This window comes from Nycticebus coucang, chromosome 12 (genome assembly GCF_027406575.1).
Source record: "Nycticebus coucang isolate mNycCou1 chromosome 12, mNycCou1.pri, whole genome shotgun sequence".
NCBI classification, from domain to species: Eukaryota; Metazoa; Chordata; class Mammalia; order Primates; family Lorisidae; genus Nycticebus; species Nycticebus coucang.
The window spans coordinates 23,436,910-23,452,379 of NC_069791.1; the positions used below are offsets into that span (position 1 = coordinate 23,436,910).

At 35.1% G+C, this 15,470-nt stretch overlaps 1 protein-coding gene and 1 pseudogene across 5 annotated transcripts in view; one reads left to right on the forward strand and one right to left on the reverse strand.

Moving 5' to 3' along the window:
- The window catches only part of YAF2 (YY1 associated factor 2), a 92,938-nt gene extending 77,742 nt beyond the window's left edge, over positions 1–15,196 (forward strand). For 4 of the 5 annotated variants that reach the window (XM_053554770.1, XM_053554772.1, XM_053554771.1 and 1 more), the window contains 2 exons: positions 11,213–11,365; positions 13,401–15,196. In XM_053554770.1, coding sequence (XP_053410745.1) covers positions 11,213–11,365; positions 13,401–13,638 — 391 coding nt within the window. In that variant the 3' untranslated portion in view covers positions 13,639–15,196. Of the gene's footprint in view, positions 1–11,212; positions 11,366–13,400 lie in introns of those variants that run through there. The other variant, XR_008373195.1, reaches the window with a different exon arrangement.
- LOC128561039 (ragulator complex protein LAMTOR3-like) lies at positions 12,294–13,042 on the reverse strand (annotated as a pseudogene).
- Positions 15,197–15,470: the final 274 nt, after the last annotated feature.

Genomic DNA, 15,470 nt, shown 5'->3' on the forward strand with positions numbered 1-15,470 from the left:
TCTCATGTTTTACTAAAGACCCCACCAGACTCCTTTCAGATGTATATTGAACCCTGGGTAATCTCAACCCAAACAGAGCTTCTCCAAGACATGTTGTAATGAACCTATCCAAAGTCAAGATGAAAGAAAAAATTCTGCAAGCAGCCAGGAGTAAACATCAACTAACCTACAGAGGCAGAGTCACTGGGATGAAAGCAGGCTTTTCAACTGAAACCTTCCAAGCTACAAGAGCATGGTCATCCACCTTCAAAATCCTTAAAATAATTTTTAGCCCCTGGGCGGCGCCTGTGGCTTAGTGAGCAGGGCGCTGGCACCATATACCGAGGGTGGCGAGTTCAAACCCAGCCCCGGCCAAACTGCAACAAAAAAATATCCAGCGTTGTGGCAGACGCCTGTAGTCCCAGCTACTCTGGAGGCTGAGGCAGGAGAATCGCCTAAGTCCAGGAGTTGGAGGTTGCTATAAGCTGTGTGACACCACGGCACTCTACCGAGGGCAATAAAGTAAAACTCTGTCTCTACAAAAAAAAAATAATAATAATAATTTTTAGCCCCAAATTCTGTATCCTGCTAAACTAAGCTTCAAAATTGATGGAGAAAACAAGTCTTTGCAGATATACGAACACTGAGGAAATTCACCACAACAAGACCAGCTCTACAGGAAATACTTAGACCCATGCTCAACACTGACCATTACAATGAACCACCACTAGAGTAAACACCCAGAAGATAAAGGTCAAAACTTAGCTTCCACAATGGCACAAAGTATAAAATACCTAACGGGCTTTCACAAAATAAGATGAATAGAATTCCTCCACACTTACAAGTTCTCTCAGTAAATGTCAATAGACTGAATTCACCACTGAAGAGACACGGGCTGATTGCATTAAAAAGTACAAGCCATTCATATGCTGTCTCCAGGAGACACACCTAGCCCTGAAGGACAAATCAAGACTTAGGGTTAAGGGATGGAAAATAGTATTTCAAGCAAATGGAAATCAGAAGAAAGGAGGGGCTGCAATCTTGTTCTCAGATACAAGCAGCTGTAAAGCAACTAAAGTTAAGAAAGACAAAGATGGACCCTTCATACTGGCCACAGGAACTATTAATACAACAAGAAGACATTTCAATTTTAAATATTTATGCACCCAACTTAAATGCTCTCAGATTGATGAAACAGATCTTCATGGGTCTGAGCAATATGCTATCCCATAACCCCATAATAGTCAGGGACTTCAACACCTCTCTGACAGAACTGGACAGATCCTCTAAACCAGAAACTAAACAAAGATACAAAGGACGTCAGTGGGACGCTAGAACAAATGGGATCAATCAATATATACAGAACACACCATCCTACAGCTAAAAATGTACATTTTTCTCATCAGCCCATGGTATATACTCAAGATAGACCACACGTCATGATATAAATCAAACCTCAGCAAAATTTAAAAAGTAGAAATTGTACCTTGTATCTTTTTAGACCACAAGGCAATAAAGGTGGAATTCAGCTCCAACAAAAGTTTTCATTCCCACACAAAGACTTGGAAATTAAACAGTCTCATTCTGAAGGATAGTTAGGTTCAGGAAGTAATAAAAGAAATTAAATTCCTGAATCATAACAACAGTGAAGACACAAGCTACCAAAACCTGTGGGATACAGCCAAAGCAGTCTTATGAGGGAAATTTATTGCATTAGATGCCTACATTCAAAAAAACAGAAAGAGAGTACATCCACAAACTCATGAACCATCTATGGAATTGGAAAAAGAAGAACAATCTAATCCCAAACTCAGCAGAAGAAAAGAAATAACCAAAATTAAATCAGAGATTAATGAAAGTGAAAACAAAAGAATCATGCAGAAAATTAACAAAACAAAAAGTTGTTTTTTTGAAAAAATAAATCTATAAACCTTTGGCCAGATTAACTGGCCAGAAAAGTAAAATCTCTAATAACCTCAATCAGAAACAATAAAGGAGAAATAACAACAGTGCCAAGAGATACGAGAGATCGTCTCTGAGTACTACCAGAAATTCTATACCTAGAAGTTGGATAATGTGGAGGAAAAGGATCAATACCTGGAATCACACCCTCTCCTGAGACTTAAGCAGAAATAGATCTCATGAACAGATTGATTTCAAGAACTGATATTGAAGAAACAATTAAAAACCTCCCAACAATAAAAAGCCCTGGTCCAGAGGGCTTAACACCAAAATTCTATCTATCCTCTATTCTATCTATCTAGTCTGTCTTCTAATATTCGAAGAAGAGCATATACCCATTCTGCAGAAGTTATTCCAGAAAATTGAGAAGGAAGGAATCTTCCCCACCTTGTTCTTTGAAGCAAGTATCACCCTGATACCAAAAGCAGGTAAAGTCCCAACTAAAAAGGAGAATTTCAAAACATTTTCACTAATGAATATAAATGCAAAAATTTTTAGTCAAATCCTTGCCAATAGATTACAGCTACACATTAAAAAATTCATACATCTCAATCAAGTAGGTTTCATGCCAGGGATGCAATCCATAAATGTAATTCACCATATCAACAGAACCAAAAACAAAGACCATATGATCCTCTCAATAGTTGCATAAAAATCATTCAATAACATTCAGCATCCTTTTCTAATTAGAACACTGAAGCCATCTATAACAAACCCATAACTAATATTATACTGCATGGAGTAAAACTGAAAGCTTTTCTATTTAGAATTGGAACCAGACAAGGTTGTCCTTTGTTGCCACCTCTATTCAACATAATGCTGAAAGTTCTAGCTGATACAATCAAGCAAGAGAAGGAAATAAAGGGCATCTCAAATGTGGGCAGAGGAGTTCAAACTCTCACTCTTTGCTAATGATATGATCTTATACTGAGAGAACCCCAAGACTCCTGGGAGTGATTAAAAAGTACAGTAATGTCTCAGGATATAAAGTCATTGTCCACACATCAGTAGCCTTTGGGTATGCCAATAACAGCCAAGATAAGAAGCTAATCAAGGGCACAATTCCCATCACACCCAGGAATATACCTAACAAAAGAGGTGAAGGACTTCTACAAAGAACATTATGAAACCCTATGAAAAGAAATAGCAGTAGATATTAGCAAATGGAAGAACATACCATTCTCAAGAATGAGAAGAATCAACATTGTTAAAATGTCTATATTTCCCAAAGCAATGTACAGATTCGATGCAATCTGCATTACAATACCAACATCATACTTTCAAGATTTGGAAAAAATAATTCTTCAATTTGTATGGAACCAGAAAATCCTGTATAGCCAAGGCCATTCTTAGTAATAGAAACAAAGCCGGGGGTATCATCCTACCAGACTTTTGGCCATATTATAAGGCCATAGTGATCAAAACAGCATGGTATTGGCACAAAAATAGAGATATAGACATTTGGATCCAACTAGAAAACCATGCGATGAAACTAACATCCTAAACTACCTGACATTAGATTAAAAAAAAAAAAAAAAAGAACGTACACTGGAGAAAAGAATCCCTGTTCAATAAATGCTGTTAGGAGAACTGGATAATCACATGTAAAAAAAAGAAACTGAACCTGCACCTTTCAGCACTTACAAAAGTTGATTCAAGATGGATAAAAGATCTAAATCTAAGGCATGAAACAATAAAATTCTTCAAAGAAAGTATGAGAAAAACACTTGAAGTTACAGGCCTGGAGAAAGACTTTATGAAGAAGACTCGGTGGTAATTTCAACAAGAAAAATAAACAAACGCGACTTGATTAAACTGAATAGCTTCTGTACAGCTAAGGAGACAACAACCAAACCAAAGAGAAAACCATCAGAATGGGAAAAGATATTTGCATATTGTCAGTCAGACAAAACCTTGAGAATTAGAATCTACAGAGAACTCAAATTAAGCAACAAATAAGAAGCCAGCAATCCCTTTTATGAATGGGTAAAAAAGATGAATAGAATCTTCTCTAAAGAAGACAGATAAATGGCTAACAAACATATGAAAAAATGCTCATTGTCCCTAATCATCAGAGAAATGCAAATCAAAACTACCCTGAGATACCATCTAACCCCAGTGAGAATGGCACACGTCACAAAGTCTCAAAGCTGCAGATGCTGGCATAGATGTGGAGAGAAGGGAACACTTTTACACTGCTGGTGGGACTGCAAACTAATACAACCTTTTTGGAAGGAAGTATGGAGAACCTTCAAAGAACTCAAATTAGATGTCCCATTTGATCCTGCAATCTCATTACGAGGCATCTACCCAGAAGAAAAAAAAATCCTTTTACCATAAGGACATTTGCACTAGACTGTTTATTGCAGCTCAATTTACAATCGCTAAAATGTGGGAACAGCCTAAATGCCCACCAACTGAGGAATGGATTAACAAGCTGTGGTATATGTATACCACAGAATACTATTCAGCCATTAAAAAGAGAGTTTACATCTTTCGTGTTAACCTGGATGGAGTTGAAACACATTCTTCTTAGTAAATCACAAGAATGGAGAAGCAAGAATCCAATGTATTCAATTCTAATATGAAGGCAGTAGATGAGCTAATACAAGGTGTGGGCGTAGGGGAATGAGCAAGTGGGGAGGGAGAGGATGGAAGGAGTTAGGGGGTCATGGTGCATGGCACACCTGTTAGTGGTGGGACGCAAGTATAAGAGGGACTTTAATAAATGCAATCAGTGCAACCTAATTCTTTGTCCCCTCAATGAATGGCAAATGATAAAAAAAAATTTAAAGAAAACGTTAAAACTGAAAGTTAAGAGGGAAGCTGTTTAATAGCTACAGAAATGTTAAAATATATTGTTGTAGACTCCATAAAAATGAATGACTCCTTATTATCCAAGGATTATTCTTGGTAGTCCTGAAAACTTGCTTTCTTTCTGAGTAATTTTCTGATATTAGAGAAAAATTAAAATTACCAGATTATAAAGTAAAGAAGGGAAATTAGAAATTTTTAACAGGTTTTCATTGAACTTCTGTTTTATGCTATTTACAAATATTTAACATTAAAAATATTTAACATTAAGTTAGGAACTAATAATGGGTATTATAATACTTAAAGAATTGGTTGCAGAATATGTGTATTGTTCTAGTACATAGACATACAAATGATATTTTGTTCTTTAATTGGACCCAATTTTAGTTTTTGAGTTCTTTTTGAGCAGTTCCATTTGTAAGAATTGGTATTTTGTTTTATTCTTTCCTTGAGATTTTCAAAGAAAGAAAAATAACTCTTTTTTACAATTGTCATATGGGTCTTTTGGGCCCCTTTATATATCTGCATGTCTAACGGGATCTTAATGGTTTGATTTTTTTCTATTATCTTGAGATATAGTTTGCTTTTTTGTCACTGTAGGAATTACAGTAGAATATCCATAGTTGATCACCATCCTACATTGACTACCTCTATAAGTTGACCTAATTTTCATAGACTGGATACGTACCACATACACATAACATAAGGCCTAGTTCCTTATGTCCACTACCTCTTTATGATGACTAGTTCATTATAGTCCCTTGCATGGTTAACTTGAATAGTGTCTACTTTATTTTTACTGATGCATTATTCCCAACTACATTCAGAAAGAGATTAAAATAAGAAAAAGGAAAAATGATGGACTCATCTAGAAGGATGGTGCAATTGTGAAATAAATCACTGCTTCTAGATTATCTTTTAAGAAAGTTAAAAGTCTAGAGACAGCATTTTTGTAGTCCTTATCCCTTCCTCCCTAATTTTTTGGCTTTCAGTGAACACATTTTGAAAATTAAGAATTTTTTATTATTTACTCATAATGACAAAAAGAAAAGAAAATTGACACAGACACATGTTTCACAGTTACTAGATGAATCAAGAGATGAATGCAAAAAAAAGGATTGATGGCAGCCACCCGCGTTTGCAGTGATGTTGAAATTGACCATATGTGGGAAATCTCAGACCGTGAGTCCTCAAATGACAATATCCTAGATCAGTTTTTCTCAAATTCAAGAATCCATTAAGTGAACAAATAACTGAGGACAAAAGGGAAATATGGTTTCTTTTATAAGTAGGATTTTATCATACAATATTTTGCAACAAGAACTTGGGCTATCTTGTTTGCTTTAAGGGCATTTGATAGTATTCTTCTGTGTTTGGCACAAAAATTGAATTGATATTTCGTTTGTTCTTTATGAGGTTTTTGTTTCTAGTCCTTTTTTAAACATTGTTATTATTAAAATTTAAGCCTTTTTAATTTTGTGAAGGCAAAAAAATGGAAACCTAATAAATACATGTATATGTAAAAATAAAAAAATTGAATTGATATTGTTCATAAGTTGACACATGCTGAAGATAGGTATATATGCCTCATCTGAAAATGAAAACACGGTAATTTGGAAGCAAAGAGAATGGATGTTCTCTCTTAAAAATCTGAGCTATTAAGGTTCTCAGAAGTGATAAATTCTATGATACTGGGGGAAAAGTGGAAGTAAAGGTAAGCTAAAATGTTTTAGCCGTGTATTTGAAATCAAGAATTGGCATTTACAAGATAAATATATTCCTAGGATTAGGACTGACAGTTGGTGAGGAGTCAGTTACATTAAAAACACTTTGGCTAGGGTGGCGCCTGTGGCTCAGTGAGTAGGGTGCCGGCCCCATATACCGAGAGTGGCGGGTTCAAACCCAGCCCCAGCTGAACTGCAACCAAAAAATAGCCGGGTGTTGTGGTGGGCGCCTGTAATCCCAGCTGCTTGGGAGGCTGAGGCAGGAGAATCATGGAAGCCCAAGAGCTAGAGGTTGCTGTGAGTCCTGTGACATCATGGCACTCTTCTGAAGGTGGTAAAGTGAGACTCTGTCTCTACAAAAAAAAAATAAATAAATGAAAAATAAAAAACACTTTGGCTATTTCAGGTCTATATACCTTCAAAATAAAGTTCTTATGAAAGTATTGACCTTATGATGCTTTAAAATATAGGTACAAATTTTAATATAGTTGTTTCATTTTCCCATTATTTCTTACATTTGTAAATTATTTATAAAATGACTCTATAAAAAAACGAAAAGAGCCCCATGACGATGGCTTTTTTTTTTTTTCTGGTGTCCTGATAGTTTAAACATGAAAAAAGTTATTTCCTGTCTGTAGTAAGTCCTCCTTCTGCTTTCTCTTTCACAGCATAGAGTTTTTTTCAAATTCTCAGGGCTTTTCACAAATTTTATGTTTATTTAGTTTACTTTTGTGTGGTTCCTGTCTCATTCACTAAGTATTAATAAACTCTTTGAGGCAAGGAACTATGTCTTGTTCATGGTTCATCTCCCTCATTTTACCTAGTGTCTGACACATGTAAGTGTGCAATAAAATTTGTCAAATAGGTGCTGCCTTATAAAATCTTCCCTTGTTAGATTTTTGGGCTTTCGTTAGGGTACCCACAGATTCAGAATAGGTTTAGATTTAATTCAGCCTTTTTAACTCATTGAGATTTATTATATCTGTTCAATTTGCCATGTATATTAGTGTCATTAAGCAGATTATATATTTCCAAACTTGGCTGCCTGTGTTAAGAAGATAACCAGTTATTGTTTTTAATGTTCTTTCTGTTTAACTATCCATCTACTTGTCTGACTTAACAAAGCTAAATTATGTTGAAATTGATCAAGCTTAAAGCGTTATTGTTATAATATGTAGCGCATAGAATTTTTTTTTCGGGTGGTGCCTGTGGCTGAAGGAGTAGGGCACCAGACCCATATGCCGGAGGTGGCGGGTTCAAACCCAGCCCTGGCCAAAAACCAAAAAAAAAGAATTTTTGGTGATGAGGGTGGAAGCCAGACATCTCCAAAAATATTTTGTCTTGATGAAGAATAGATAACCATTAACTGGCTATTGAAATATTCCCCCACCCCCACCCTGGGCGGCGCCCGTGGCTCAAGGAGTAGGGTGCCGGTCCCATATGCCGGAGGTGGCAGGTTCAAACCCAGCCCCGGCCAAAAAACCAAAAAAAAAAATATATATATATATTCCCTCCCCCCCACATTTTTTTTTTTTGCATTGCTGTAATTCAATAGACCTGCCAAATTTTATACAGTCTGTGTGGGCTATATAGGGAAGATACCCAAATTTGTGGCTATCTTAGGCTCAACAGTTACAGCCTAAGCAGGACATGTATGGTTAAGTAGATGACGGTGGAGTGCAGTTGAGCAATGACTGAAAGGCACTTCCTTATTTACTAGATGATCTTTTTGTTCACTTCAACTCCATGTCACAGAACCTTTGTCATTACTAACAGTATACTGTCAACCATAAACAATAAAATCCCTGAAAACAAAAAGGCATACTTAATGATACTCTACTTTTATTCTTTGAGTTAACTATTTCTCACCTCTAAAATTCCCTACTACCTTCCAGATTTTTCTCATCAAGTAGAAAAGGGATCAGAAACCTTAAGACCTCTGGAGATAAAAAGGGCTTTCTTTTTAATAGGGCATGATGGAGTTGAATTACTTTGTGACATTATAAAAAAGATTGTCATAAACTGACTGGGCACAGTGGCACATGCCTGCAATCCCAGTACTTTGAGAGGCTGAGGCAGGAGGATTGCTTGAGCCCAGCAGTTCAGGACCATCCTGGGCAACATAGCGAGGCCAGTGTCTCTACAAAAAATTTGGAAATTAGCTGGGCTTGGTGTCACATACCTGTAGTCCAAACTACTTGGGGAAGCTAAGGCAAGATCGCTTGAGCAACCCTTGTGAGTTGTAGGTTATAAGAGAGCTATGATCCATCACTGCACTTCAGCCTGCACAACAGAGTGAGAACCATTCTCTTTAAAAAAAAAAAAAATATATATATATATATATATATATATATAGTAAGCTATGTGCCTCCTACCTTTAATGAAGGCTTTTTAATGCTCATTCAGCCCAGAGGACTTTATTTCAGTAATTAAGACACACACACAATTATGTTTTGTGCTGCTTTTCTCCCCAAATTGAACCAGACTAAATAATCCTAGAATTGAGGAACAAAATCATAATCTTATAATCTTTAAATGGAAATCAACCTTCACTAAAATAAGAATAAAAGAATGGCATAGTTGTGCAGTATAACACACATTCAGGAAAGCCTAGAATAAAAAGAGAAAGAGGGTAACTACTCAGGAACAGAAAATAACAAAGTAACAATCAACATTAGGTACAGAGATTACATGATTGTTTATCAGACAGCTAGTCTCTTATTTCCACTTCTATTAGTATAGTACCTTTCCATCTTTGTAAAAGTCAAGTCCTAATTTTTTCAGTGACCTCTCATCATTTAAGGGTGAATTAGACTCTAACTTTTCATTATTGGGTCCTTTCTTATCTGTCCAGCTTGCTCTCTTCTACTCCCTGCTCTCTCTGTCTCAAACTTTATGTTACACAGTACCAGTATTCACCAAATACATTGCACTCGTTCACACTTCTTTTCAAAGTGTGATCCCCAGAAATACTAGCATAACTTGAAAACTAGTTAGAAATGCATATTCTTGGGCTTCACCCCAAAGCCTACTGAATCAGAAATTCTAGGGGTAGGGAGAAGCAACCTCAAAAAGCCTTCAGTGTAATTCTGTTGTACCTTAAATTTGAGAAACACTATCTTCTTTTTTAAGGTTACCTATTAATCACCATACCTTCAATATCACTTTCATTTATGTGTCTTAGTGTACACCGGTAACCCTATGGCTCCTAATTTTTTTTTTTTTTTGGAAACAGAGTCTCACTTTGTTGTCCTTTGTAGAGATCCATGGCATCATAGCTCAGAGCAACCTCAAAGTTGTGGGCTCAAGAGATCCTCTTGCCTCCGCCACCTGAGTAGCTGAGACTACAGTTGCCCACAACACCTAGTTTTTCTGTTTTTGTTAGAGACAGTTTTGCTCTTGCTCAGGCTGGTCTCAAACTCCTGAGCTCAAGCAATGCAACCTTCTCAGAGTGCTGGGATTACAGGTGTGAACCACTGCGCCCAGTGGCAGTCCGAATTTTTAAACTGTGTGTTTAAAACATATCTGTCCTGGATATGTTTTCAGACTAGGTAGGCTCTAAGAAAAATTCTTTGTCTCCTGAAATCTGTTTTGCATACGGTTTCTTATTTTCTCCCTGCCTTTCAGCTTTGAATCTTAGATTGCACAATATTTTCTTATTATTTTTCTAAAATGATTTAAAAAAAAACAACAAGGTCTCTCTCTGTTGCCCAGTGGTGTAATCATAGATCATTGAACTCCTGGGATCATGCGATTATCCTCATGCCTTAGCCACCCAGGTAGCTGAGATTATAGGCATGAGCCACCCAGCTTAAAAAAATATATGTATATATAAATTGTCCTAACCAAAATAAGGTCAGGATTTTTCAGGCAATAAAGTTACCATAGTTTGTAGATCATCTCTTAAAATGTATTTTTATCTTTCTCTCCCTTACTTCTTCCCTCCCTCCCCTGCCCTTTCCTTTCCTTTGTTTATCTCTTAAGAACTTAGAGTCTGTTTACTTTGAATCTTGACTTCAGTGGTCCAAGTTCTGTCATAAAGCTGGAAGAATCCTTAACCCTGGGTCAACATGAGGAAAGCTTATACTAGCATCAAAAGTTAAAACCAGGCAACATTTCAAATATCCCTGTATAATTCCTGTAGTAGGTTCTCAATAAATTTTTTTTAAATGAATAAGTTAGTAAGTAGGTAAGTTTCCAAAGACTAAATAGATCTTCAGGGTCAAAAGAGCATGGTAAGATTGTGGCTAAAGATATATGAAACTTTAAGGATTTAAGCAATAAGTGAGACATTTTGACTCTCAATATTTATTAAATGGATAAATGAAAGATTTTTAAAGGAAAGAATAAATAGCAATTGTCACAGATGGTTAGATAGTTTCTTCTCTGAAGAAGGAAGGATAAATTAAAATATGACTTTGTATAAAGTTTAAACTTTTAAGTTTAACTTTTTACATTCATGTTTATATGTGTGCCTCCCATTTAGTTTGATATGTATTTTACATTTCTTATGTTGATTTATGAAACAGTTATATTCTAATGGTTTGTCCATATATCTTAGACTATAAATTTTAACTGTTCTATTTTTGTTGAACGGGAAAGACAATAACATATCTTTTAAATTGTTGTATTTGAATTACATTACATGTGAGGAATTTTTACATGAGATTCTTTCATAGAGAACATATATTAAGTTATAATTTACAAAACCTTTCTTTTTAACACACACACAGGAAACCTCGGCCTGTCTCCCAGTTGGTTGCACAGCAGGTTACTCAGCAGTTTGTGCCCCCTACACAGTCAAAGAAAGAGAAAAAAGATAAAGTAGAAAAAGAAAAAAGTGAAAAGGAAACAACTAGCAAAAAGAACAGTCATAAGAAAACCAGGTAAATTTGAAGCTTTTTATGATATTTTTTAAATAATAAAATTAACCATTTAATATTTTTTAACACTTGATATACACAAAGTGAAAGTAAAAGATTTGATGTCTTTTATTAAGTATCATGCAAGTTTAAGTTTGATAGATACATTGAAAATTAAACACAGACTTTACAAATATAAGCAGAAATGTGGTTATGCTTTTTTCTTTCTACTAATTGAAAGGTATTTGTGTCTATTCTTTTTTCTTCATATTTGAAAGCTAGGAATGGTATTTAGAGAATTGAATAGATATTTGCATCAGCTAGAGCCAATCAAATGGTCATGGGTTCAGTCAGAACAGTCCTCATACCTTTCGTTCTCAGTATCTATCAGTGAAGTAACAGCCCTGCATATAGTTCAACGTTAGCTTTTTAAAATTTTTTTTTATTTTTTTGTGATTATACTGATTTTATTACTTTTAGTAAGCCATTTTATTTTCCTCACTCAGTGCAAAGAAATAAAACATAATCTGAAGAAAAACATGTCCTTATCATTATTCATTATAGAGTCTGCTTCATTCTCCAGGCCTGGGCATACTGTACAATAGGGAACACTTAATGGCTCAAGTGGATCGAAGCACCATTTTGATTCTGATTCACTGTATAGAATTTCATCCATATCTGGTGATTGAACTAACTCCAGGGGAGCTGTGAAAGACTGAACCATTTTTGTGGTATCCCCAGATCTCACTAAAGAAAAGCCCCCATAGGAAAATACAGCAATCAATCAATCTATAAATTATATCTTTAATCTCTTTCTTTAGTATAGTATAAGGTAGAAAAGGGGGCCCTTTCTTGAGCACCTGGATAAAAGTATTACTATGATCTAAAGACTGTTAGATTGATATTATCTTGCTATAATGAACATAAGGTACACATTGAAACCACTGTCAGATTAAGAAATTTTCACAGCTTGTCTCAGTTCTTCAAATAATGAGCAAGTTCCTTTTCTTGGCTGACAATTAGTCCTGCGTTGGCATTGCTGCTGACTAAGAAACTTAACCACCAAAGATAAACGATTAAATTGAGCCACCTGGTATATGTTAAGAGTAACAGATGATACTTTTATTTTGTGAAAGTCCAACTTTGCTCCCTTCGTCTGTTACAAGGGCAAAAGTATATAAGAAATCAGGTCTCAAAACATGAAGCATTATCATTAGCAACGTTAATAATAGGTACTCCATCTCTATCTGACACAATAGCATGGAGTCCTTCAACACTTGCTAACTTTTTTTTTTTTTTTAAGAGACAGAGTCTCACCTTGTCACCCTCAGTAGAGTGCAATGGCATCACAGCTCACAGCAATCGCCAGCTCTTGGGCTTAGATGATTCTCTTGCCTCAGACTCCCAAGTAGCTGGGATTACAGGCGCCCGCCACAATGCCCAGCTAAACACTTGCTAACTTTTTATACAGGAATCACTTTAGGTCATCCACCACAATGAACCCCTTGCTCGCGCAGGACCAATCCCCATGCCTGGCTTTCTGGGCTGCCCAGTTCCTTTTCCACCAGCCCCATATACCGAGGGTGGCGGGTTCAAACTCAGCCCCAGTCAAACTTCAACAACAATAAAAAAGAATTTCACCTTTTGCTGTCATGTCACTTCAGAGACAGCTTCAAAGATAGGTTCCTCTGCAAGCCTCATCATTAGCTTTTATCAGCTTGCTCTTTGGTGCAACTATTTCCTTGTCTAAAACATCTATTTCTATAAAATTAATAAGCTGTCTACGATATTAGATTCTAGCTATAAAAGCACAGTTAAGAGACCACTATTTCCAGTTTTGTTTTGTTTTTGTCTCTTTGAAGAAGGTTCATGAATGACTGATTTGATTGATGTTAATGATTGAAACATTTGATGGTGTCTTTATGGTTGGTTACACATGAATCGCTTTAAACACAGATGTATTCATTTTGTTACTTTACCTACTTTTGTTATTTATTGTATCCTCAGAAACTTGGTAGAGTGAAAAGCTAGTTAAAATTTTATCGTTTTTTGTGTTTAGACCAAGATTGAAAAATGTGGATCGGAGTAGTGCTCAGCATTTGGAAGTTACTGTTGGAGATCTGACAGTCATTATTACAGACTTTAAGGAGAAAACAAAGTCACCGCCTGCGTCTAGTGCTGCTTCTGCAGATCCACACAGTCAGAGTGGCTCCAGCTCTGATAACACAGAGAGGGGAATGTCCAGGTCATCTTCACCGAGAGGAGAAGCCTCATCATTGAATGGAGAATCTCATTAAAGTTTATTTTCTCCAATTTCTTAGTCACTTCTGTCCTACCATGCAAATACACGGATTATGCCAAGAAGTACCACATTTTCATGACAAACACATTCATGCACAATCCATAATTTGAGTTTTACATGAAGTAGAAATTTGTTAGATTTTATTGCAGTCTATGCCTACAAAACATTTTCAGACTTAACATTTTGGTCTCTGCAGTTATGTGCCATGAAAATGTGGTTGAATTATTCATTATGCAGTGTTATTGGTAAATCTATTTTCACTTTTAGTTTAGTGAATTCTAACACATAATTCTTGAATTCTCTACTATTGGCATGTAATGAATTTAAATTTTTTATAACATAGTGCAAGCTGCCTAAATATGTATTTGAGAATTGTGAAACAAATAGTTATATGTATACAAGTCAAAGATCAACTTAATCAACTGTTGTTGGAACAGGATTTTCTTAATGGTTATCCTCTTAAATACACCTGCTGGTACTTGGTGTGGTTAAATAGGAAAATCGTTATTAAATAAAGAATTTGTATGAATGTTTGCCAATGTTTTTTGACATGTTTTACTAAATTATTGTTTCTGAATTATGTTTCTAGTTTTATCCATTTTTTTGATTTGTTTGCTTATTTTTCACAACATTCATTTATTGTAATGTTTACTAGCAGACCAGTAAACAATAAAACATTGATTATTTAGCTTTATATAAGTCAGGTTTAGTGCTATTGTCATTGAACACTGGTATTTTCTGTACTCTATGAAACATTAAAATTCAAATAATTATAAGCATTTGGCAAGAACAGAATAGAAAAAGAACTTGACATATTTTAAGAGCTGCAATTTTAGGAAAGCTTTAACTTAATGATAGTTTTATCACTGTTTCCTTGTCCCAGACTTACCCAGGGTCATAGAAGTATTAGTCTAATACAGAAATGGTAACTATTGCACAGAAATGGGAAATAACTAATCTTAGATAAGTTTAATTGGCTTCTTATTAAATATAACAATTCTTATGAAAGTTATAGTACCCTATTTTCAGACACAACTGCCAGCTTATGCATTTATCAATATCGTGAAAGAAAAAATATTTACAGCTCCACTCACTATTATGTAAAATTACCAATAAAATATTTTTATGACTACAGATTTTGCATTTTTGTTTACAACTAATAAAGTGTTTCATGTTGTACTTTAAATTCAACCTTGAAACCACAAACCACACAGTACTTCTGAAATTCTTTTAGCGTCTCCTTCCTCTTAACCATTTGCTTATTATATACCCACCTATAGGAGACTTCTGAAATATAAATGAACTTAAATATATAACCTGGATACAAAATATCACATAAAAGGACATCATCGTAACATTTGAAGAAGAAAATACAAGTGTAGAGCTTGATAGTTGTGATATTTGGTGGTTTCACATGGTAATGTAATTTTCTGTTTAATTCAAGTACTTTTTACAGGCACTATGATACCGTTTTTTTTTTGTAAGATGCTAATTGTGAAATACAGTTAATTGCATACAGTAAAAGTCTGTGATTAAAACATTTATATACCTCATTCTTTAGTGTTGTTAAATGAAAAATTAAAATTTGTGTTTATTATAATTATTTTCAGTGGAATACTAACTTACGGTTATGTTCCTTTAAAACATGAATTTTTTTTGTCTTACTCTCTGTTTTTTACATTCCAAATGTTTTATGTATTTGTTTTTGGAAATAGTAAAAATTAAAAATAATTGTTATAGGGAAAATATTCTTATTTTTTAAGTCAAAACTATGCTTTGTGCTTTAAAAAGCCACATTTTATGATGATCAAATACTTTCAGGTTGTA